The 26,322-nt window shown below is 32.8% G+C and overlaps 2 protein-coding genes across 7 annotated transcripts in view; both read left to right on the top strand.

Annotated features, from left to right (window-relative positions):
• Positions 1-3,268: 3,268 nt before the first annotated feature.
• Positions 3,269-19,521, top strand: LOC149740917 (syntaxin-1A-like). 4 transcript variants are annotated; one of them, XM_089872370.1, is made up of 8 exons: positions 3,269-3,455; positions 3,750-3,836; positions 4,345-4,444; positions 5,028-5,170; positions 5,469-5,660; positions 6,364-6,501; positions 9,634-9,744; positions 18,017-19,521. In XM_089872370.1, the coding sequence occupies exons 1-8, from the start codon at positions 3,426-3,428 to the stop codon at positions 18,095-18,097; spliced, it is 882 nt and encodes a 293-aa protein (XP_089728496.1). In that variant the 5' UTR covers positions 3,269-3,425; the 3' UTR covers positions 18,098-19,521. The 4 variants fall into 4 exon arrangements, with proteins under 4 accessions (XP_089728496.1, XP_089728495.1, XP_089728497.1 ...); XM_089872369.1 differs by lacking the exon at positions 18,017-19,521 and adding an exon at positions 16,743-16,997; XM_089872371.1 differs by lacking the exons at positions 9,634-9,744; positions 18,017-19,521 and adding exons at positions 9,433-9,543; positions 13,516-14,884.
• Positions 19,522-21,682: 2,161 nt separating this feature from the next.
• LOC149740916 (von Willebrand factor-like) overlaps positions 21,683-26,322 on the top strand; it is a 38,680-nt gene continuing 34,040 nt past the window's right edge. The window contains exons 1-3 of one of the 3 annotated variants that reach the window (XM_089872345.1): positions 21,683-22,066; positions 22,655-22,727; positions 26,209-26,254. In XM_089872345.1, the coding sequence (XP_089728471.1) occupies positions 22,673-22,727; positions 26,209-26,254 (101 nt within the window). In that variant the 5' untranslated portion in view covers positions 21,683-22,066; positions 22,655-22,672. The remainder of the gene's footprint in view (positions 22,067-22,654; positions 22,728-26,208; positions 26,255-26,322) is intronic. The other 2 variants (XM_089872344.1, XM_089872346.1) reach the window with 2 other exon arrangements.

The raw sequence follows: 26,322 nt of genomic DNA, 5'->3' as shown, positions 1-26,322 counted from the left end.
AACAATTCCCACCCTACGGATTATCTGAAATATCCCGACCATGAGATCGATAACTATGGCTTGGTCCGATGGCCGTTACAATGCGTGTCGTTGGTTTGAATTAAACTGTAGTAGGTTTAGTGTGTGATGGCCGGTAGGTATCAAAATACGTACAGATTACTGGTGTTGTACACCAGTGTTGTATCGTGTATTCAAACACCTTGTGCTTAGTGTCGAGCCGACACCATGGGTGTATTCCCGACTTTTGTTTTGCTGTTGTTATTCATTTTCGTTGTTTTTATTAATTTAATCTTCGCTATCGTTTTCCCGAGTTAAATAACACAAATTATGATATGTTACAATATGCCTACAAAGCACACATGGTGTATTCAAACAAACCTCATGCTCACTGTCGAGTTATAACATCGTATTTCGCATTCTGCTGTCCCTACATTTTCCGTAGCCATATTTTGCACTTTTCAAATATTAAATTAGCTTTCTATTATAACTTTAATATCAAAACCTTTTAAATTATAAACAGTTTAATATAATTATAACCGTTTACCTCCAGTTTGGCTGCACCTTCGTGTTTTAATTTTGTTAAAATTTCAATCTTAGTAAAAGCCACTTGGCGGATCAATGTGGCGCATGCGCAGTAGCGAGTTAGTGGCTCATTGATCACATGGTAGAAACCGTCGGCTGCGGTTTTGTGGTTTTTAAGAATATTTAAATTAAAAATTGAGGCGCGCCGTTTTTGTTCTAGACCGTGCCGCGGACAATACAAGTTGAAATGATAGCCTGCCTTAAATAGCGGCTGTAAATAAGCGGTCACGCGTGTGTTTTGCGTGTGCGCGCGCGTTTCTTGTATGACGTCATAGAGGCGTATGTGCGGTGTAAATATTAGTGTAACGGGCGATGTTCTATTGCAGATGACAATTATTGTCCTCGGAAGCAATTTTCAAAGCGTATGCATCGATCACTAGTAATGTTTAAACGAGGAAATAAGACTTGTGTAGATTTTTTAAAAGTTACTAGTTACGTCAGTACAGTTGTTGTTATATATAGCCCTATCTGGTCAGCTTACATAAAAGAAAACGCCAGTTTTTTTTATGCTGTGTTATTATAGGTAGGCGTCATAACAGTAAGCAAATATACAATTTAAGGTGAAAGCATAATACGTTTTAGTGTATTACAGCAGTAGTGCTTCATATATTAGTCCCAGTTGTTAGGATTCTATTTTAATAGGTGTTAAAATATATATCTTTGTGTATTGCTGAATGAACTTATTTTGCTGCTAATTTAGTTTTAATTGATCCATATTCGGTTGTTGGATTATTGTATATAGAACATTTTTTTGCTCAAATTTATTGTAAAAGTTAATTTATATATAAGTTAATATAATTGGTATAAAAATGTTAATTTTGTTTGTCGTATGGCAGACAAATTTTGGTATATTAAAACTGTTGTGTTTTATACTATTTAAGCCGGTCTATATAATACATTAAGCCAGGTAGCAAGAAACATCAGGTGTTGTTTCCCTATATTATATTCTATATGGGTGAGGTTCCACACTACAGTATGAAACACCATGGAGTCTGAGATTTGGGTCAATTAGTTGCCCGTAGATTCAACTATGTCATATATTGATAACAATATCTTCTGCCATTGTCCTGCATGATTAAAGTTTCTTATGGTCAGTAGATTGTATAAGAAACATATGGCTATATCTTGGCATGGAAAGGAACTAGGCTGTTCAATTATTCATGTTTCCCGTTTTTGTTGCCTATACACCCACCCTACCAGCTGTATAGTAGCTATAGTGTGTTTGGCAAGTTATTTTTTCATGTTCTTTGTAATATATGTTACTTATAATTGCAGAACATGTATTTACTATTTATGCATATGAATGTCACAATTGTTTGTTTATTTGTTTACAGTTTATATGTTTAGATGGTTCATTAATATTATATGTTTGTATTTTAGCATTACTAAGGTGGTCATGTCGGTTTATTATGTGCAGTAGTTTGCTCACTTAGCATCTATTATTCCAAGTTTCAGCTCAATAAAAAATGATAAACCCCTCCCCAAAATAATTACACTCAAAGTTACATTATAAGCTGGCACGAGGTGTATGAAACAGAACACCTGTGTTATAACGACTGTCATTGCCCCAACAATCAAGGATAAAGTGTGTAACTTCATTTGCATCTAGGAATCCTATTTAATATTCCTGGTATTTTCCCACCATATTATACAACATAGTGGTAACGCTGTAATAGATAACAGTTTGATCGATTCCAGGAAATAACTGAGTTGTGAAAAGCATGACTCATATTTCCATTCATACACTATGTGTGTTCAACTCAGTTTGTTGTTTGGTTATTTATTGCCTAGAAAGTTTGTGTGTTTGTAAGTCAGTTAGGTTACCATTTGTATATATATACTTATTAAGTTATATATTATGTAGTAAAAATAATAGCCAGGTGAAGTTTACTCAACAATATATATTATATATATTAGTTTTTAATGCCGTTTTTAATGACTTTCGTTTGTCATTGATTGCCGTTATTTTGTTGTTGTATTTGTTATTGTAATACATATATAAATTTAAATGGTGTACAACACAACTATGGTAAAGTTGATTGTATTAAGTATTACCTAATATTACATAGCGTGGTTTAACTACTGGCGGTCAAGCAAGTAAAAAATGCCTAGTTTATAATAGAATGACTGTTTTAACAATACTTACAAAAATATTATTTGTCTCCTTAAAATATGGCACCAAAAATCAAGGTAATTAAAACAATAAAGAAAAGGAAATAAAACGACAGCTACTAAAAAACTACTTGAAAAAAGTGTCAGACATAGTAGTTGCTAAATCGGACTTTTAACCAAGTATTAACTAAGGATGCTAATTACAGAATTTCAAATTCGTGAGATTCGAATCCTTTTGTATTCGAGTCTAATTACGGGATTCGGTATTCTGTTTAACAATGTCATCATACATTATCTCTTGAACTAAACTAACAATTTTTTAAAATTTAATTATTTTGAAAAAAAAGATTCTTGTGTTTGTGGGACTTTCGAGAGAAAACGTTTCGCAGCGTCTTTTCAAAGGTTGCTATACGTTTTGGCTTGGCCGTTTGACTTCATACGTTTTTTCTTATAAATACAAAAGATTCGAAATTCTAGATTTGAAGGAAAATATTCTAGGATATCCTAGAATAGTAGAATACCTAATTATTCTGTAATGTGCATCCCTAGTATTAACACGAATCTTGCAAATGAAATTAACCATTATGTGTTACAGGGTGGCTAAATTTGTTATATTAATAGTTAATATTTATGATAAAGAATGTTGAATAACTGATAACAAGGAAATATTGGAGTCTTCTCTTATTTCTGGGGATTTATATTTTGAAGAGGTTTAAATAGAAGCAAACAATATGAGAGACAGATTACAAGAACTGAAAAATGTAAGTTTGTGGAATCTTTTTTGGCCCATTACCTAAACATAAGGTTACTGAATTAACGATATCAATCCAGAATTTAATAAAAATTTCCCGAAACTTCACCAATGTGTGGACTTCTACTGCCAGGGCATGCGCATGCCACCACTAATGTTAAGCCCGTATCTCCAATATTTGTGGTTGTATTAGATAATAAGACTGACATATGTATTAATACGCAGGGTATGTCTGTACTAAATTTACAGCAGTATGTTTTATATGTATACACGTATATAGTTTTATGTTCCCATTAATACGCAGGGCATGCCGGGCGACATGGACGACGATGACGACGTTGCCGTTCAAGTTGAAGCTGATGGCGACAATATGTCTGAGTTCTTTAAACAGGTATTTACGTTTACTGGTTGTGTGTATTGTGTGACTGTTTATCCCCGCACGACGGGGCAATGACAGTCTTTATAAACTGTTCCATACACCTCGTGTTCGATTATAAGTTGCCACGCATGTAACTTATTTATCCTCGCATGGCAGGCAATGACAGTTGTTATAACACTGGTGTTCTGTTTCATACACCTCAAGTTCGATTGCAAGTTGCCACGCATGTAACTCTGTGTGTTAAAATCTTAATGCTGTTAAACTTTACTTAAGAATTGTACATGTTTACATGTGGAAAAGTGTGTACATGTGTGTTAAATAAATGAGTGATTAAATTAATGTAACTTGTTTACTTTTGTGTAGTGGTCAAGAACAGTTTCTATAATGGGGTTTTATACACTTCTTTTATTGAATGCTTTCAAGATGTGTAAAATGTAGTTTTGGTGGCCGCAAAGCTCCAAAACTGATCTTGCACAAAATTTTTTAATAAAATTTCAAATAAAATATATGTCAAATACAGGTTGAAGAGATACGAGGCTACATTGATGTAATATCAACCAAAGTACAAGAAGTTAAAATATTACACAGCGATATTTTGTCCGCACCACAAACTGATGATGGTGAGTAGTGTGGTGGATGTATTTTGGCTGCATTATATTGGTGGAGTCTAGATGGTAACAGCTTAGGGATTGGGGGTAACAGACCAACAACCTAAGTCTCTCCTATGCTGAAGAGGCCCAGGGTTCTTCTACTTATCAGTGACTGCTTTACAAAAGTATGTTGCCCAAATATGCAATCAGAGCTGTGATTGAGCCAGAGTCCAATTGAAGTTATGGACATTTTCTTGTCGCGGCAATAACCGTTAAATTTGGCAAAACCGAGATTCGGTGCAACTATTCTCGTGGTGCCCAGTGTCGCCAAAATCTATGTCTAATCTTATGCGACGCAAAATGCTTGTCGCGGCGGTTAGCACAGTGCCGCTAAAGTTTTACGCAGCATCACTAAAACTCAAGGTGTCGTGCACGGATGTAATACTATTAGATTTAGAAGACAAATATTATATTATATGCAATATCGAGCATCAAACCCAGTATTTACATTTATGATGCAAGTTCATAAACCAGTTAAGCTGACAAAACCATACGATGTTCTACTCTATATATGGGTGAAGTCCTCATATTTCGTAACCACCCCTCATTGCAGCCACCAATGAGAAGATGGAGGACTGCATGGCCGATATAAAGAGGAACGCGAATAAAGTTCGAGGAAAACTGAAGTTGATTGAACGAAATATGGAAGAAAATTCAAATGTTTTGCCCGCAGATCTAAGAATGCAAAAAACTCAAGTAAGTTTAGTAAGAAATAATAAAAAGCAGGGATATACACCAAGTTTACTGAACAGCTGAAGAAACTTGTTCAAAGTCTGAAAAAGTGACACGACAGCTTCATGAGTGTGAGACTTTAACCTTTTCTTGGAAAATTCATGTCATGTGAGAATGCGCAGCTTTATTATTGATTGCTGCAACCAACTCTTGAATTTTCTGCATTAAAAAGATGCACCAAAATTAATATTTTTTTTTATCTTCTTTACGTTATGTATTGTAGCAGAAGTAACAAAATATTAACCCCAATATTTCTTCCCAGCACTCAACGTTATCGCGCAAGTTCATTCATGTAATGACGGAATATAACGCCACACAAAATGATTATCGTGAACGCTGTAAAGCAAGAATACAACGCCAGCTTGAAATAACAGGGAAACAGGTGTCAGATAATGAGATTGAAGATATGTTGGAACGAGGAAAGGATGGAAGCTCTGCTATATTTACTGGAGGGGTAGGCTCATACATCTATATAATGTTGATTGTGTTATATATGAAATATATGGTATTAAACCAGGGTTTGTTAAATTGCAAGGTTGTTTAAACTCATATCCACTTTATGTGGTGATTTGTTGTGGTGTCCTTGCTATTGACCCAATGTACTTGTAGTGAATGCAATTATTGATTGTAATCTTTGGTCTACTGTGGATTATACACCTCATGCTCACTGTTGAGTTTTAACATGGGTGTCTTCTTATACACCAGACACACATGGTGTATTCATACACCCCATGCTCACTGTCGAGTTATAACATGGGTGTCTTCTTATACACCAGACACACGTGGTGTATTCATACACTTCATGCTCACTGTCGAGTTATAACATGGGTGTCTTCTTATACACCAGACACACATGGTGTATTCATACACCTCATGCTCACTGTCAAGTTATAACATGGGTGTCTTCTTATACACCAGACACACATGGTGTATTCATACACCTTATGCTCACTGTCGAGTTATAACATGGGTGTCTTCTTATACACCAGACACACATGGTGTATTCATACACCTCATGCTCACTGTCGAGTTATAACATGGGTGTCTTCTTATACACCGGACACACATGGTGTATTCATACACTTCATGTCTATCGTCAGTTAAAGCATGCTAAATTCAAAAATGCATTATTTCACCGCAATACCCATTGTTTACAGATAATCATGGACACTCAGCAAACTAAACAAGCTTTGAACGATATCGAAGCTCGCCATAATGACATCATAAAGCTTGAAACAAGTATAAAGGAGTTACATGATATGTTTATGGACATGGCTATGCTAGTAGAACAACAGGTGAGATGGATTGAACTTTGTAATGATATCATGTTGTTGTTGTTACTACTATAGCAGCCAAACCTGGGGTTGCAGGGTAGGCAGGCATTATTGCCAAGTTTTCATAAATGCAGGGATAGTTAGACACGCAATCCTGTAAAACAAATCTAACTTATTAATTCTAATGTACTGATTAATACAATAAATAAATTCAAGGGCTTGACCTGCCCACCCTGCCACCCCAGGTTTGGTGCCTATGTAAATATAAGACATGGAATAAATTGAGACTCAACATTAAATACTGATTCCTGATTAGTCCCTTTTTTAAATTTCCATTTACAAAGCCTACTGATGATACTGTATTATGTATGCCAATGCTAGTATTACAGCCTTGATTTGGAGCCAATTTTTCAAGTCTAAAAAAACGTATACATTGGCCATAAGTGAATAACACTAAGAAGATATCCATACATAAGCATAAACAAATTCATTTATTGGGTATAAAATAAATTAAAGTTATTATATACCCAATAATTGACCAAAGGGGGTTGGGGGTTATAGTGGCGTTTATTAATTAAATGTTTTTATCAAATGCTTTCATGTTCCGAGTTATTTTGGATATTTATGGAGATAAGATAATCAGGTAAAATAATATTATTGTTGTTGTTGGTACTATCACAATTGTTTTTTTGTATATTTGTCCCCACAAAATCACAATAAGGGCACAATTGTTGTTTTGTATGTTCATGTTTTGTTTGTATGTTTATAATATTATTGTTATTGTTGTTGTTTTGTTTGTGTGTTGCCTTTAAGTCACTAATGTGTTGTTAACTGGTAGCTTCTATTCTATATGGGTGAGGTCCTACAGTGAGGCATGCCATGGGACCTGGGATTTAGACCAGAGTTGGTCCATTACCCCAACATTGTATATGCACATTCTATTCTATATGGGTGAGGTCCTACAGCTGGGCATGCCATGTGACCTGGGATTTAGACCAGAGTTGGCCCATTACCCCAACATTGTATATGCACATTCTATTCTATATTGATGAGGTCCTACAGTGAGGCAAGCCATGGGACCTGGAATTTAGACCAGAGTTGGTCCATTACCCCAACATTGTATATGCACATTCTATTCTATATGGGTGAGGTTCTACAGTGAGGCAAGCCATGGGACCTGGGATTTAGACCAGAGTTGGCCCAATACCCCAACATTGTATATGCACATTCTATTCTATATGGGTGAGGTCCTACAGCTGGGCATGCCATGGGACCTGGGATTTAGACCAGAGTTGGCCCATTACCCCAACATTGTACATGCACATTCTATTCTATATGGGTGAGGTCCTACAGTGAGGCATGCCATGGGACCTGGGATTTAGACCAGAGTTGGTCCATTACCCCAACATTGTATATGCACATTCTATTCTATATGGGTGAGGTCCTACAGCTGGGCATGCCATGGGACCTGGGATTTAGACCAGAGTTGGCCCATTACCCCAACATTGTATATGCACATTCTATTCTATATTGATGAGGTCCTACAGTGAGGCAAGCCATGGGACCTGGAATTTAGACCAGAGTTGGTCCATTACTAGGGATGCACATTACAGAATAATTAGGTATTCTAGGATATCCTAGAATACTTTATTTCGAATCTAGAATTCCGAATCTAGAATTTCGAATCTCTTTAAATTCATAGGAAAAAAATAATTTTAGCCACCTCAGTCAGTTTATTGACTCTTTCATAGTAGCCTTGTTGGATCATGAGCTGTAAAATGATTAAAAATTGTACTATTGGGTAGTTTTTGCGTCACAAAATGTATAGCAGGCTATGAAAAGACGTTGGGAAACGTTTACCTTCGAAAGTCCCACAAACACAATTTTTTAAAATTAATAAGTTTTAAAAATTGTTAATATAGTTTATAAGATGACGTGTGATGACGTCATTAAACAGAATACCGAATCCCGTAATTAGATTCGAATACAAAAGGATTCGAATCTCACGGATTCGAAATTCTGTAATGTGCATCCCTATCCATTACCCCAACATTGTATATGCACATTCTATTCTATATGGGTGAGGTTCTACAGTGAGGCAAGCCATGGGACCTGGGATTTAGACCAGAGTTGGCCCAATACCCCAACATTGTATATGCACATTCTATTCTATATGGGTGAGGTCCTATGGCCAGGCATGCATAGTTGGCCATTGACCTTAAACCCAAACCACTCTTTCAGTCCAATATCCAAGGGTAGAATGCCTTGCTTATGAAGACCTCACCTTTACACAAAATATTGTGAATAATATGTTCATTGTATCTCATGTGAGATTGCTTGCAAAAAAACTGTAGTTTTCATAAATTTTAGTCAAATAATAATTGACCTATCATTAAACAGCATGGTGTAACTTTGGACGTTCTATAACTGACAGCTGTAAACTTATGTATAGATGTCAAATCATTGCCTCTACATGTATTTTGTATTGTATATTATCCCATAAACTCATAGAAATCATATAAAATGTATTTGAATGTAAATATGGTAGGGTGGGGGGAGATAGGACACCTTTTTATTATATTTGTATCCTCAGGACTCCCATGGACTGTTGTTAATTGCTTAAAACATAATCATAATATTTGGGTGTCCCATCTTCCCCACACTACTATATTTATATTTCTTACTTGTAATATTAGTCTATGTTTATTGTTGTTGTGCAAATACTTAAGATAAGTCTGGATTGTGGAAATGAACATTTCATCATATTTTGTATAGGATTTAATGTATAGTCTATTTGTCACATGCTATTTTGTAAATTAAATTTTGTAAGAGCATGTTGCTTTGATACTTTATACATAACATTCAATATACATATATACACATATACATTTAGTAAGCTATAGTCAATCTTACATAATACAGATTATATTTAACGAATTATATTTTCAACAGGGTGAAATGGTGAACCAAATAGAATACAACGTAACGAGCGCCGCAAGTTACGTTGAAACTGCCAATACTGAGATTAAAAAAGCCGTTAAATATCAAAGCGCTGCGCGAAAGGTAAAAGTAATCTTACCGACCCCTTTTACCCCACCCCCTACCCCCATTTGAACCCCTTACCTGCCCCTAAATCTTTGGTACCCCACAAAGGGAGAGATTATTGATAGAATAGAATACAATGTGGAACATTCGGTTGATTACGTGGAGCGAGCCGTCTCAGACACCAAGAAAGCAGTCAAGTATCAGAGCAAAGCAAGAAGGGTAAGCCATTGTGACACCGAGCATGAGCATTGTGATGTCACTGTCTTTGTTGTGATGGTCTGTGTTTTGAGTAGTCGGTTTCACATGTGATTAGTTTTGTCCAGTGGATGTTTAATTGTTTTGTCAAACTGAAATTGTATATTTCTGCAATGGCCAGTTATTAATATGTAAGGTGTCTCACTTATGATTCACTCTAAGTGTGTAAAAGATCTTCTAGCAATTGTTTGTTTTATGATTTTAAAGGACCTAAGTTGCGTCTGCCAATGGTAGCAGAGCCAAGCCTTGAACTTATACACTGGGTGACTGGGCTACATGCGAGCGCGTTAAACGCTGTTCCACACATGGCAGCAATACCATATATATATACATGATTTAGGTGTTTGCACAATGGCGTTTAAAAAGCTAGTGTAAGTTGTTTGAAGCCACCATGTGTATTCTGCATAAGACACTAGTAAATAAGTTTCGCTGCGAGTATCAGTAAGCGTTGATTTTTATGGTTCAGTGATTATTATGATTTAATGATATCTACTGCGATACACCAACGTTGCTCTAAGTTACGCTGCCATGTGATGTTAAAATGTGTTCAAGGGTTAATTATAATAATCTAATGATATCTTCTAACTATGCATGACAGGGGAGATGTGACGTTTTAACTATGGATAAGTAGGCACCTTAAAACGCCTTATACGTAGTGTTTTAAAATGTCTGTAATATTAATCAAGCTAATGGAACAACTGTGGCCCACAACCTGTGCCACTCATACAAATTACGGGACTTTAGTATGCTATGCTGTGTGGAATTACAGGATATCAAACCCCAGACTCGATTTTGTTTAAAAAAATCTTTATTAGCTGTTTGTACTTTTAATAGTGTATCGTGTATTATTTGAGTTGAATAGAATATGTCACCTAAACATAATATAAGAAGTGGACCAAATATATAGTATGTCACAAATTATTCTGTGATACAGAAATAGATTAATTCTCGCATCACAATCACTATTATCACATCATTGGATAAGACTCCATTATTGATTGTGGTTGATCAGTTGTTGGCTGTGTGGCGAGCTATTATTAATCTCTTGGTAGCTACTATTTAGTTTTGTGGCTTGTTTTATTCAGAGAAATTTTTAAACTGAATTATTTGTTGCAGAATTTATAATAATGTGGCGTCTCTTTAGATTGAAACCAACTTTGTAAAATCGGATGTTTAATTTTAAAGTGACAATAACTGACATTTCATTTTTTTTATTTGTTGACACATTTTACCATAAGTGGTCTTAAAACCAATGATGTCCCATCTTTTATTGACTTTTTAATGGGAAAATTGAAATCTGTAAATCTGAACTGGTTCTTTATGCAATATCTTATTTGAAGCAAAGTTTTGACGTCTTTTTTGGTCTTACATCACTGCAAATTCAGCTAATTTGGCTTTTGAATGCAGGAATTTATGTTGTTGTATAGTACAGCTAGATAGACATGTTGTGTTATTTGTTGTATTGTTTATTTCTGCTATAAATGAATGAGTTGTCATATTTAACAACATTAAGCTGTGGAAACAATTGTTGCTTGATATTTAAACAGGATTTTTAAAACTATTCATTATTTAAATAGGAGATACTGTTTGTTGACAAGGATGCACATTACATAACAATTAGGTATTCTAGGATATCCTGCGTAACGGGCAAATTGAATATAAAGCGAAAACGGCCAATGCGAAACATATAGCAACCTTTCGAGTGACGTTGCGAACCGTTTTCTTTCGAAAGTCCCACAAATACAAGGAAAATTTTGTATGTGCATCTCTATTTATTGGTCAAACTTACTCCACCAATGAGAATCTCATAATTCGGAACACTGGTGTTTTGTTTGGTATTTTGTTTCTTGCACTGAGGCTACTTCCGCTACAATATGTAACAGTTTGAAAACCTCGTTTAATCATGTGGAGAAGTTATTATTGTGGAGAAAATTATTGAAAACCTCGTTTAATCATGTGGTGAAGTTATTATTGTGGAGAATATTATTGAAAACCTGGTTTATTCATGTGGAGAAATATAAACAGAATAGTTCCTGGTGTTCGGTGAAGGTAGTCCTAGGATACAGCATACCAACTTAAGAGTTACATGCACCTAACAATACTGGTGCTGTGCTGAGATCATTTAGGATAAAATATAGAAAATAGTTTGAAAAGCTCTGTTTCATGGATGTGGATAAAAACAGACAGTGTAAAGTTCCTAGTGTTATGTTGTCTCTACTACATTGAGGCTAGATATTGTGTAATATAGAAAATAGCTGATAAACCTGGTATGAAACATCTGGATCCAACATTAGAGAGTTCCTAATGTAGTCATACAGGTTAATGAATCCTACAGCAAAAAAACTTGTATTTTGTTTTCTCCGACACTGGTGCCAGTTCCTATGTAATATTGGACACGTTGCGATGTTGGAAATGTTTTAAAGCATCTGGATTCTGGATTGGACAGTTCTAAATGGAATATGGTGCCAGGTTACCAGTCAATATATCTTGCAACAGAGGACAGCTCTAAGTGTAATGCAGTGCCATGAATGATATTCTCGGCTGCCAACTGCTTTATTTATTATAGAAGTAAGTCCGTCAAAATCTACTGACTAAGATTTTAGTCGGCAACTTAAAAAGCAAAATCAAGTTTAGGCGGCGGCTGGTTTGGTCGATAGCCGGAAATGTCATCTCAGTTTACAGATCTATATATCTTGCAACAGATTCAGGTTGTTTAGAATATATCCCAGATTACAGACCAAAGTTAAGCCAAAGCTTCCCACACCTTACAACAGATCCCAAACCTCAACCCATTTACCCCCAACCCCTTCCTATATTTCACCTTACCTAACTATTATTTAAGTTTAATAAGCTAAGTACAAACCAGTGGTCCTTAACCTTATTGATAAGATTGGAAACGTACATTGGATTTCAATTCCATTCCAAAATATCGCATGTTAAACCAGACTTTGTACAATCCCCCAAAAGCTAATTTCCTTGTTAATGTTCAAACATTTACTATCTTAGCAATGCAAAGTATAAACTAGTTGTAATTTAGTTGACATGCATTGTAACCCCAACATAGAATCTGAATAATAGTTGCTAAAATAAAAATAAAATCGCTCAGAAAATGTCTTTATGATGACTGTTCTTATGGACAATATCTGCCCCGAATCTCAGGTCTCAATATAGACATTATATAGGTTGCCTAGAGGTTAAGAACCACTGGTTTAAATGGTAACTTTATAATATTACAATTTTTTTGTTCTAATGTTCTAGTATTTTTGACCTGATTCCTGATAATTAATTTAAAACCCAATTTAAAAAATCAAAAGAGCCTAAAAAATGAAATCAATAAAGATTGTTTTGACAAGTTTCCCAGACTAATATGACAGTTGAGTATATCATGTACACACTCAGAATAGCTTTAATAATCATCATTGAATTATTTATCAAAATTTCACCAATTTGTTTTTCATATTTTTATATGAAACAGAACACACAATTAGTTTAACAGTTGAATACATAGTATATAAACCCAGTAAGCTTAACCTTTTTTTTTCTAAATTTTTCCGCAGAAAAAAATTATCATCATCGTAATTGTTCTAATTGTGCTTGCTGTAATTGGAATTATAGTAGGGGTTTCTGTCGGTACTAAGACTTAAGCACCAAAGGTCTGTCTACCCTACCACCCCAGGTTAGGTGCCTATAGGAGTTGAGAAACTCAGTAAAATTAACAGGAGCAATTTTCCGCAGAAAAAAATTATCATCATCGTAATCATTCTTATTGTGCTCGGTGTCATTGGACTTATAGTAGGGTTAACTGTTGGTTAAGAACCAACGTGACTTACAACAAAGTGCCAACATTACATACAAGGGGTTTGCAGATGTAATTGCAGTGTCCATGCACCCTGCACTTGTACTTTGCTTTTACTGACTCTTATACTTCAATATGTTCCACTTGTACAAACAATTTACTTTCCCACTATGTAGCATGGCTAAGGCACTGGTGTCCCGCTTTCCCCAAATTGGTTTGACTTTTAAATTCTTCATAAATTACTAGATAATTAGTAAAAAATATGCAAAAACTATTATTTGTGCTTGAAATTTCAATTATTGGGACCTGATTTTATTCTTACAACTCCTTAAAAAAATAGGAAATCACATTTAATTCAAAAGTTTGGGGTAATGGGTCAACTCTGGCCTAAATCCCAGTTCCCTTGAAATGCTACTATGTAAGACCCATATAGAATTGAATGCAAGCTAGCTGTTCATGGTTTCAATTATTCCTGACTATACCTTGCAATAAGTCCACGCAATACTTTTGACTTGTGTCAGCATTTGTAATTAAAACAGAACAGCCGTAAAAAGACGGTCAAATTAAAAGTGATTTTTTATTTCATTTTATTCTTTAGATTATATTTTTGCTGTTTTAACGCTAATAATAATGTTGTTACTTATTTGTCAACAATTTCGATTATTCCATCTTCTATATCTCACTGTTACATCACAAAGGGTCTTATTGATATTTTAATTCCAAATAATAATCCCAACAAACAAAATAAATGACATACGGCCCAATTCCAAATTTGTTCCAATTTCAGTCCATGAAATTCACCGTGGCATCAGGCAAATGCCACCATTATAGTTTGGAACTGTGGCGAAAAAAATAGCCACCGTAGAATTGGATTTGCTTCTGTGGCAGTAAAGAATGCCACAGTAGTAACTACTTTATCAAGGCAAATTGTAGTTATTAAAAAAATGCATTTAATATTCTTGGGTGTCATATTGCATCCTCAAGAACGAGCATGCGGTAAATTGCCGTGGTAGATTAAGTTTCCATGGCGATTATGTTGCCACGGTGATGCGAGGTGAATTTCATGGACTTCCATTATTTTAATTCTTTCTTTATGACATCATAACCAACTCTGTCCGTCACCAATTGAAGCAGCCTTAATTTTGTACCTCATCCAAGTCCCCATAACTTATCAGATTTCTATGCTTAACATGTACAAGTACTTTGTGCTCGTTTTAAAGTGCGAAAATTTTTATTTAATCCAGTTTCAACTTGTGATGGATAAATCTATGTCGCTCCTTTAAGAATATACCAAAAAATAATTGAAAATTGTGTTTTCTGTTTTGTTCTGTTCAGTTACAGAGTTTTTACAACTCCTTTAAGGGTTTAAAACAGTCTGAATGACACGCATGCAGACAGACAGAGACAGTGTACAATAGAAGGGTGCAAACACTACATACTGTCTACATATGCTGTCTAAAGTTTTATACCAAAAGGAATATACCAAAAATATTAAAACATGTGTTTTCTGTTTTTTTCAGTTACATAATTTGTTTACTCCTTTGAGATTTCAAAGCAGTCTAAATGGAATATTTGTATCACAGTGTATAATGTAAGGCTGTGAACAATATATATACTGTCTTTTTCTGTGTACTACATATACTGCCCGAATTAGTTTTTTGAGGACTATACCAAAAATGTTATAATTTGTATTTTCTGTTGTGTTCAGTTCCTTTTTTCTAAACTAATGATTAAAACAACCTGTACTGCTGATGTCACCATGCTGCGAGACATCAGGGTATTGATTTGGTTGTCTCATATTACCTGGTGATGCCTCGTTGTATGGCAGATGAAACGCGTGTGCAATAAACTTAACCTTTTAAAATAAAATTAGTTTCTTATTCCTAAAATGTCAATTTAATAACACCAATGTTTCGACTGCCATTCAAGGAGACATCATCTCCTGCAACATTACATGCAACTTCTAAAAAAAAGGTTAAATGTCTTTTTTGACATTCTGTCATCTCTCTCAAACCCACAATGAAATAACACAATGTGTCCTTAATTTGCAAATAACAGTTGGTGTGATAGGGGAACTCTACGTGCCTCACTGTAGGACCTCACCTATATAGAATAGAATATGCATATACAATGTTGTGGTAATGAGGCAACTCTGGCCTAAATCCCAGGTCCTCTGGATCTCACCCATATACAACAGAACACAAATATACAACAAGATACCTTAGGCCTTCAGTGTCAACCGATGTATTCCAATTTGTTCATAATTTTGTTGAAATGATTTTAGTTTTTAATTTTAATCAAGTTGTTTTGTAATCTTTACTCTGATGTTTATGATTTGCGATATCAATTTGAATTTATTCTTTAATTCCTTGGTTTTTATTCTTAAATTTCTTAACTATTTAATTCATTATGATGAAACAAAAAGTTTTAATTTTCAATTCTGTAAAATAATTTGTGTCTTGGTTTTGCAATGGTGTTGTTGTTTTATGGTTGTTTAAATTGTTGTTTAATTTCAATTTGTTATAAGATAAAGCACTTAGATATAATAACTACTGTGAACTGAGTTTAATATTATTTCAGTGAACTGAGTTTAATAATATTTCAGTTTGTTATAAGATAAAGCACTTAGATATAATAACTACTGTGAACTGAGTTTAATATTACTTATAAGATATATCCACAATTTGTGTTCAGTTTTAATTATTGTCTACAATGCTTAACTAGAGTGTTATGTGACTGAAATGAAATTGGTTTTTAAGGTTCAAGTATATTGGTATTGATTTGGATAAATGAGTAGGCATGTGGTTCTATTGTATTTGTATCATGGGCGCCAAACTCTTATAAACACAGGGGAGGCAGGGATAGTTAGACACACAATCTTGTGAAACAAATCTAACTTATTGGTTGTAATGTTTACGGATATAGTAATTAATGCAAAAATGGTGTGTCTAAATATCCCAGCTTTCTCTGCATTTTAAAATGTTTTTTTTTTTAAAACGCGCCTACTGTTGCAACTCCAGGTTTGGCACCTACAATATCAGTGATAAAATAAAATTTCTAATTTTGGACTTTTTAGGGAAAATTCAGGGGTTGGCCAGCCTACCTTGCCACCCCAGGTTTGGAGCCTATATTGTCTATTATTAGGTCACAATGTTCTTTATTACAGAAGAAATGGATGATTGTACTCTGCTGTGGTCTTCTTGTTATTCTGCTTGTTATTACTGTTGTTCTTGCTGTTGTGTTAAGTTGATATTCGTTTGTTTGTTAATATTTCTGTATCCTCTAAAACTTAAAAGTTCAACCTGTACAAGTACATATATACTGTTTGATGTAAATCAGTACAGTTACAAATAAATATAATAAAGACCATAATGTGCCATGAGTTGAGATAAGTTCCTTGTTTTTATAAGCGTCAGGTATTTTGTGAGCAGAAATCTGTCAGATTGTCACAGTGAGCCTGAGGTGTATGAATACACCATGTGTGTTAGGTGTATAAGAAGACACCCATGTTATAACTTGACAGTGAGCATGAGGTGTATGGATACACCATGTGTGTTAGGTGTATAAAAAGACACCCATGTTATAACTCAACAGTGAGCATGAGGTGTATGAATACACCATGTGTGTTAGGTGTATAAGAAGACACCCATGTTATAACTCGACAGTGAGCATGAGGTGTATGAATACACCATGTGTGTTTGGTGTATAAAAAGACACCCATGTTATAACTCGGCAACAAGCATGAGGTATACAACACACATAAAGAAGAAACACTCAAGCACCTTTGCATGGAGAATGGATGTTCGCACAAAGATAGAATGTTGTATTTGTTGTATGTTGCATGCACCAAGCATTTATATCTCAGGTGTGTTGTATTTGTTGCATTACACTAGTGCTTCTCAATCCTTTTGCAGCAACCTAAGTATAATGAATAAGTTAATGGCTTTATGAACCAAAATTCCCATAACTACATTTCTTGCAACTTTTTTGTAAACATTCAATAAAATAATTTAACTTTTCCAATAACATTCAAAAGGTTTGTGAACCACTGTAGTAGGCGACCCAACCAAATCAAATGGTGACCCAAGGGTTGAAAAGCACTGATATATTAACCGTTAAAATATATAAGTCTTTTTTATAAGTCTCAACTTTAAGTAAGAATACAACAGTTGCAACATGCACTGTTAACATATCATGTGTTAATAAAAAGAAATCATATGAAACATGTATTTAATTGAACATATTTTAGACCATTTATAAGACATTTTATTTCATGTCGTGTCATGCTGTAGGAGCTCAAACATAGCATATTTTGCATTTGTTTTAATACATTTTTAAGGTTCAACTTAATTTTCAATGTATAAAATTATAAAAATTTTTCAATGTATAAAAATTATAAAATGTTAGTAAAATTAATCTTGTTGTTTGATATTTTTGCAGAAGAAGATTTGTATGATTGTGTGCTGCATCATCCTCCTTATAATCATCATATCAATAATACTCAGTAGTGTACCTATGTAGCTATGATGTCACAAACGGATCAATGATGTCATCAACATTCTGGTACTTAATGCATGAACGCACAAAGCAATGAGCCATGTATTGATCTTACAATGCTAATTACAAAACCAATTCTTGCATCACAATGATATTAATCTTTTATCAACATTTTTGCAAATTGAATATCTTATAAAATAGTTTTTTTTAAGTTTTACATTTTCCAACATCAAATTTTGTAATAATGGATATTGTTAATTAAACAACACCATTATTCAATAACAATCAGTAAATTAGACCAAGAATTTAATTTCTTTTAGTTTGGTAATACCAGTCTAATATGAATAAATTAAAGACAGCGTTTAAATCCGAACATATTATCTGTATTTAAATTTGAACACATTTTAACGTAAAAAAACTTTATGAATTTTTGATCAAATTTGTTTTCATAATTTCTGTTCTCTAGGTGGCGTACTGGAGTCAATTTAATATAATGTAAAAAGTACATTGTTATTTTCTTAACAATTGCAGTAGGAACAATTATTATTTTAAAATTGTAAAGTTAAAATTTATCAATTTTAGACCAAAACTGCACTTTTTTAATGCATGACCAAATTTATGTGAATACTGTAAATTCTAAATACTTTGTGTTGAGCATATATAATACCAACTTATTCTTCTAAATACTTTGTGCTAGAAAACTATAATTTTAAAATACTGTGTGTTGGTAATATTTACTGTTTATTCAAATAAAATTTTTAAGCGAAAATTTTCATAATGCCTAATCTTCAAATTAAATCAAACTGATTATTAATGAAGTTTTCTTTCTAAAATTATATTAACAATGCTGTTTTTTGTTTAAATTTGTGCCAGGTGCAAGGTATAACATTAATTTATAAATACCTAAAATCTTATGATACCTTAAATTATAAATAATCATTTTTTCTTAATTGTTGCATTTTTGTGTCAAATTGTTTACTGATATATTGCCCATTGTTGCATGTACAATGGCTATTGTTTATCTGATAATTCGGTTTAATATAAAAACAAAGTAGCATGTAAAAGTTTAGAATTTTTCTTTATTTAATTTATTTATTTTTCACATTATTGCAAACTTTAATAAGTCATAAAATGATATTTGAAATTTCTAGTAATAAATTATTATTGAAAAATTTTGCAACACCAAATTGAATAAATTTGTTCAGAAATTGGTTTAAACACGCAAAGCAAATGCTTCTTGGGCGTTTTTTATTCGATAACAATAATGTTTCTCCTTTTATTATTTCGTCATAATGGCGACTGTGACGTAACTTGACTGTTTGTTTTGGAATGCACGTCTTTTCATTGTCCCTCTGTGTTTGAATAGTCTGATCAGTGCATTTGTGACGAACACTAAGCATTGTTGCGTAATATTTAAACTATATCAATACAATTATATTATATGAAAAGACGTCATTAGTTTTGAAAATATTTATTCAAAGTTAGAACCAAATTAAAATAAGTTTTTCATGAAAAACAGCTTAAACTTTAATTCTCTCTGAATACAGTGGTGTAAATCAAATTAATTAAAAATTAAAAAGAAGGGAATTAGCAGCAAAACAACATTTATTAAAAACAGTACTTGAAAAAATGTCAAATAAAATTGTGGTTATTTAACCGATAATAAATGATAAAAACTCATACTGGGTTTAAGTTAACTAAGCAGCAAGCAGAAGGGAATTAGCAGCAAAACAACAGTTATAAAAACATTTATGTCTAAATCTTCTTTAAAAATAATTGAATATAGCTTATTGCTATAAAAGTACATCTTTAAAAAAAGTTAAAAAATACAAAAAAAATATCTTTAAAAAATAGATTTTCTTCTTAAAGTTATTTAAACATAATTATCACCAACTCTGTAAAGTCTTGGTTACCATGGCTTCTATTTACTTATAAGGTGGCCAGACATATTCATTGTGTGTTTGCTTAGCTACCTTACTGTATGGGGAAATACAGTCTTTAAGTTTATTAACCTTTATTAATTCTTTGATGCTTGAACTTGACGGAGGGTGGGAACGCGTTTGTATGATTTTAAAGCTGAAAAGATAATATTTGTCAGCCTTTTTGACTTTTAAAGACCTTTTATTTAACTTTTGATTCTTCCATATAAAAGTGTCTAATAATGTTTTTTTCCACCTTTTATATTATAATGTCATAAAGCTACAAAAGAAATAAGTTCTCTTTTTTGCACAACGATTAGTTGGACAAGGTTTCTTTTATCACTTGATCCTGACTGTTATTTCCTTATGAAAAATTCCAAGCTTATGAGAACTAGATCAGGCCAGATTTACAGAATTTATCACCTTTTTTGTTCTCTGATTTATAACAAAATAATATGACTTATGACATCATACAAGGTGTCATGACATCATATCAGTGATTGAGACAACATAATCTGTATATTGTCTGCTTCCACACAAAGATATAAATACATTACACCCATATTAATGCCAGATACATAACCCACATATGTAAACTGTTGTGCATGTCATATTAATTTAAATCAGTGGTTCTTAAACTTTTTGTATGGTTTACCCTTTTAACAAAGTTGCTTATCACATTAACCCCTAACATGTAATATAGCATCTATTTATTAAAAAGCAGAAACAACTAATTACATCAGTTAAAGTGATGTGGAATTCGATTAGTACTTCATTTACCCCCTAAATTCATTTACTCCCTAAATTTTAGGAATTTACCCCAAGGAGTAAATTTACCTCAGTTTAAGAAACGCTGATCTAAATCACCCAACATTTATTTTTAATAGTATTGGCATTTATATAAAGTGACCTGAATATTAAAATGGATAAAGTAAAGTTATACGGGTAACTTAATAGAATGGGGCGACTGAGTTTATATATATTCAACAAAAGTTTTTAAGGTCACGCCTGCTTTTATTTAATCGAACCCAAGCGTTACAAATCGATATTTTCCATAAGATATTTCATTTTTTCGAAAATATTTCATTTTTTCGGTATTTTTTCGAAGATATTTTATTTTTTCGATATTTTCCATAAGATATTTCATTTTTTTGAAGATATTTCATTTTTGATATTTTCCATAAGATATTTCATTTTTTCGTTATTTTCCATAAGATATTTCATTTTTTCGTTATTTTCCATAAGATCTTTGTTCCATTCTCCCCACACAGCTAAACTTCTCCACCCCCTCCATATTTATCAAAACCAATCCCTACCTTGATTGAATCCAGATTCAACTTGAACTTAAAAATATTTCGCTCATTGTCTGTTATTAAGGAATGCGTGGGTAAGTTGATATGTGGTGTTAAAATAGTTTGTGTTTAATTATTATTAAACTATGTATTTACATCGTTTTTGTTTAAGTAGTATTTAAATGATATTTGAAGAAAATATCGAATTTTTCCTTTTTTTTGGCATTTTAAGCAAGTTGTTATTAAACAAGCTTGGCCATTTAATTTATCTGTTTGAACTTAAATTTGTTTATATTTGTTGTATTTTTCCACATAACACTTGCAAAAGTTTAAACAGTTTTAACAAATTCTTGTGTTTTTATTTACAAACTTTAATTTAAAAAAATTGTTATTGTATTTTTAACTTAATTTCCTAACGACTCAATTTTTTCATAAATTTATTTTCCAGAAAATTCCATTTTTCCAGAAAGAAATTGAATTTGCCCAGAACAATCATGGGCAGATCCCTTTCAAACTTTGCTATTTGCTCAAGCTTTTGTGAGAAGTGTTCATGTTTGCTTATCAACGTCTTTACGGCAAATGAAGAAAATCTTGCCCTGTAAGTCCACACGGGCGTCGACAAAGTTAGACAAGGCTTAGCAAATAACTTTAATGATTAATCTTTACCAAACGCCGATATAAATTGATTCACTTTCCTTAAATCTTTAGTCTTGTTCTGCTCCTGTTGAGACTTAAGAAGATTATTCTTTCTAAAGAAAAAATATAGAGTTTAAAAGAACAAGGTGAAATTGATCGCATCTTATATTTAATATTTATATTTTATTAATCATTATATTTTTAATCGGTTAATTAAATAATATTAATATTGGTATTTTTATCTTTAGGTAGTAGTATTTCTGAAGACAGTGGCACATGTGCTCCAAACATGTGCTGTATATTTACATAATTTAATGCTATGTAAACTTGAAATAGTAAAAATACAATATACTGCTTAATCAAATTCATTTAAATGTATATAACAAACTTTTTTATAAAAGCTTATACAGTAATGGCAGATTACGAAGTCTTTATGTAAATAATAGAAAACTTACAAAATTGTTAATTAATTAATTATAATTATTCTTTTTAAAAACACAAATAAAGTTACAAAATACTTCCTTACGAATTTAATTAACATTCCTACAACAAAACATAAAGGAAAAGCCTTTCATGGTAATACAATTTTGGCAATTATCTATTTCAATGTCACACGCAAATGTAACTGCTTTATAATTTTCAATTAAAATGAAAGTTTTGTATATCAGTGTGCAAAATTATACGAAGCATTTTTTAAATAATAACCCAAAAAATTTAGCAACTATTCTTAACAGGACACGCGCAAAGCTAAGATGAAGACTCAGTTTGTCTTCATGGGATGCCTGGTGCTTGCTTCTATCACGCAAGGTATTTATACAATTATATAAAACTAACATTTCCCTTCAGGTGTAAGGACCTATTCGTCTCGTTTATGTTTTATTCAATGGCAAATAAATCCAAATATTATTTTATTGCCGTCGGTGTAAAACACGGAAAGTGCTTCACTGGTTTTTATTCTTGAAGAAGTTTTAACGACTGTATGTTTTGTTTCGCATATTTTCGTTCTTATACCAACCAAACCCTAGTTAAAACCTATACACAACTTATTAGTTAGTAAGCTACACCTTGGTTATTACGCCACAATGCCTTGAATGTTTCTTTTAATTTGTTTACTTCGTAATTATTTACAACTTTTGTACAAACAAAGGAATGTATTCAGCTGGTGGTTTGGGGGGGAATATCCTTAAATACTCAGAACTTAAGATAGTTAAAAACTGTTAAATATGCCGTAAACCTTATTTTTGCCTTTAAAAATAAAGATGTAATAAAAAGCAATAAACAGACAGGAATTAATATCCATAAAACAGCTGTAACAAGGGGCTATGAATAACATATATATTTAAAAGAATCCGCTGATTTGGGGGAATGCTAATCCCAAATACGTGAAATTGTTGTTTTTAGAAGGTTAATAAACTGAGAGTTTTAAGTTGTTGTTTTATTCTATATCATGTTCCATGATGTGACACACCTGGGGACTTGGAAATCAGGAAAGACTCACTCACTACCCCTTTAAACATAAAGATATTAACTTGTTTGATAATCCATTGATAAATTCTAATTCGTTTTGTAGCTACAACTTAATCTTTATAGAAGAGTTTAATTGGAAGTTAACTTCTGTAATAAACTTTATAACTTCTTGGACAAGGATTGTTATTTCTTTAGGTTCCCTTTACTTAGTAATCACATTATGGAGAATTGTGCAAGTTAATGCTCTTGAATCTTGAATATGTTCTTGAATAAAGTAATATGCAAAAATCGTTTATATAAAAAGCCATAAATGTATCAATAAATGGATGAATGTAACTTATTTATCCTCACTTGGCGGGGCAACGATAGTCGTTATAACACGGGTGTTCTGTTTCATACACCTTTTGCCCGCTTGAGAGTTATCACGTATTAACTTATTTATCCTCGCATGGCGGGGCAACGACAGTCGTTATAACACAGGTGTTTTGTTTCATACACCTCGTGCCCGCTTAAGAGTTATCATGTATGTAACTTATTTATTCTCGCATGGCGGGAAAACGGTAATCGTTATAACACGAGTGTTCTCTTTTATAAATTTGCGGTAAAAACTTTAAAAACAGCAGTTTCGGGCTCCACACTTAAATAAATAGGAGAATTCGTGTCCATGTGTCTTCACATAAACTAACATCCTGGTCAAATGTAAACACCAGGTTTTAAAGGCCGTACTTGAAACTTGGGAAATGTGTGGTTTTTTAGATTAATCCGCCTTAAAATTCCAACAGAATAAATAAGTAAAATACAAATTTTGCAAGTGTATATCTGTTTCAAAATACTACCTAAGATAACAGAGTTTTTAGATGCATAAAACGCAGATTTTCTGATCCGTTTCAATACAAACAATACAGCCATATGTATAAGAAAATCATATCATAAACATGAGGTTTAATGTTCATATATGTGTTCAAACACAAAACATATGTGTTGTGAGTTAAAACACAGATGTTTATTTATCTTTTCTTATATGATATCGAAGACTAATCAGAATAACATTTTGTTCATAATATATCTTATCTTTCACAGTAACTTTAGTTTGTAACTACTATTGTCCTCCAAACTGTTTGCCAAAATCCCAAGAAAACTGAACAAATATTAACTTAGCGCTTGCCAATAAAGTTAGTTCCGATCTCCTTAGATGGCTGTTAAACTTGGCTTTATATTCCTTTCAATTGTAGAAATTCTTAAAAACAATGTGCACTAAGGTTTTATTGCACATAAAAATTTGCATTTTTTTGATTTAAAAAAATTAATATCTGTTTTTAATGAACTGTGGCCATATTATGAGACAAAACCCAATTCTGTAAATTGTCCTACTAAGGAAAATGGGCCAGGGTATTGTAATTTGTAATTCATAAATCTTTACATTTAGATAATTTATCAAAGTTCTTTCAAAAAAAAGTGTTTTGCTTAAAATACACATTCTTGCTCTTTAAAGGCACAAAAACCATTACTAAAATTAAAGTTTAAATACAACCAGTCTATTATGTGTTATTACGGCATAAGTTGTTACATTAAGATATTTTATCGAAGTTGTTCTTAGTAAAAAATGTTTCTCAACACTTGCGAATACATTTTTCTTAACTTTTACCGGCACAAGTCTGTTGTTAAAATAAAGTTCAACCAGTATCATATTAAACTTGAATTGACCACTAAAGTCACTTCAATATTAAGTTTAATAAGCGGGTGGGGTCGTCACCTTAGTAAGCTGTGAACACTGGTAGTCATATTTACCAACAGGGTGTCACACTTTAGTGGGAACTCCTGTTTGCTTATCAACTTTCAAAGATAAAACTAATTCCTTTCTGTGACTCAATGTTTGGGAAATCTTACTCAAGATTTAAGAATTTGAACTTTAATTTGAGTTGTTTTTGACACCTTTATTGTTAATGTATCCCAGTAACTAGTACAGTACTACATTATATTATAAAAAATGTCATACCAAAAAATACATTTTAAAACATAATAATCGCTTTAAAATACAAAGATTTTGTCGCAATTCAATTTTGTAAGTAAACTTAAAATTAATTAATAGTATAGTAGCCTATGGTGGGGGAAGATGGGACACTTTTTCAATCTATTTTTTTGTCCCATTTGGTAGCAAACAAAGAACATTCAAAGAATTTTAAAACCGTACCCTCACGACTCCCATAGACTGTTGTTAATTGTTAAAAACACGATCAGGATATTTGGATATTTTGTGCTAAAGATGTCCCATCTTCCCCAGCCATACTATATGTTGTAATAAACACAGCAAAATATCAGAATGGAAATTTGCCACAATTTTAGTTTTATATTCAAACAAGGAATTATAGCATATTTGTGGCGAGTGTTAAATGCCATTGACCTTGGCGCAACCTCATATGAAACAAAGTAAATGCCACGATATTCACAACCTCGTTTGTTTATTGAACGGCACCACATTTCAGCCAACTATATAATATAGTGGTTGGAGTATTTGCTTCATAACTAAAGGATACCGGGTTTAATGCTCAATGCTGCCGTTGTGGGGGCATATGTCCTTGGACAAGAATTTCCCAACCCAGTGGTCACTAATGGGTTGTTTAAACTATAGTGTTCTGCTTTACCAGAATACGTTAACGCCCTTTCATTCGTGTTCCACATATTTTGTTCTATTTTTTAACTAATATTCCATTCTATATGTAAAGTCCTAAGTAAAAAACCATGGGACCTAGGATATAGGATAAATTTAGTGGTTAAAAAATATATAAATGCAATAAAATAACTATTTGTTATTTCTATTTAGGTATCAGTGAATCACAAAATGAACAACGGAACAAGCGAAACATTGGGTATGTTGTGATGTCATAATATACTTTGTGATAACAACATTTTGTAAAATTTGGACACCAAACCAGCA

The sequence above is a fragment of the Ciona robusta genome, chromosome 2, assembly GCF_009617815.1.
Source record: "Ciona robusta chromosome 2, ASM961781v2".
NCBI lineage: Eukaryota > Metazoa > Chordata > Ascidiacea > Phlebobranchia > Cionidae > Ciona > Ciona robusta.
The sequence above is the reverse complement of the archived record's forward strand: the minus strand, read 5'-3'. Positions and strand labels throughout refer to the sequence as shown.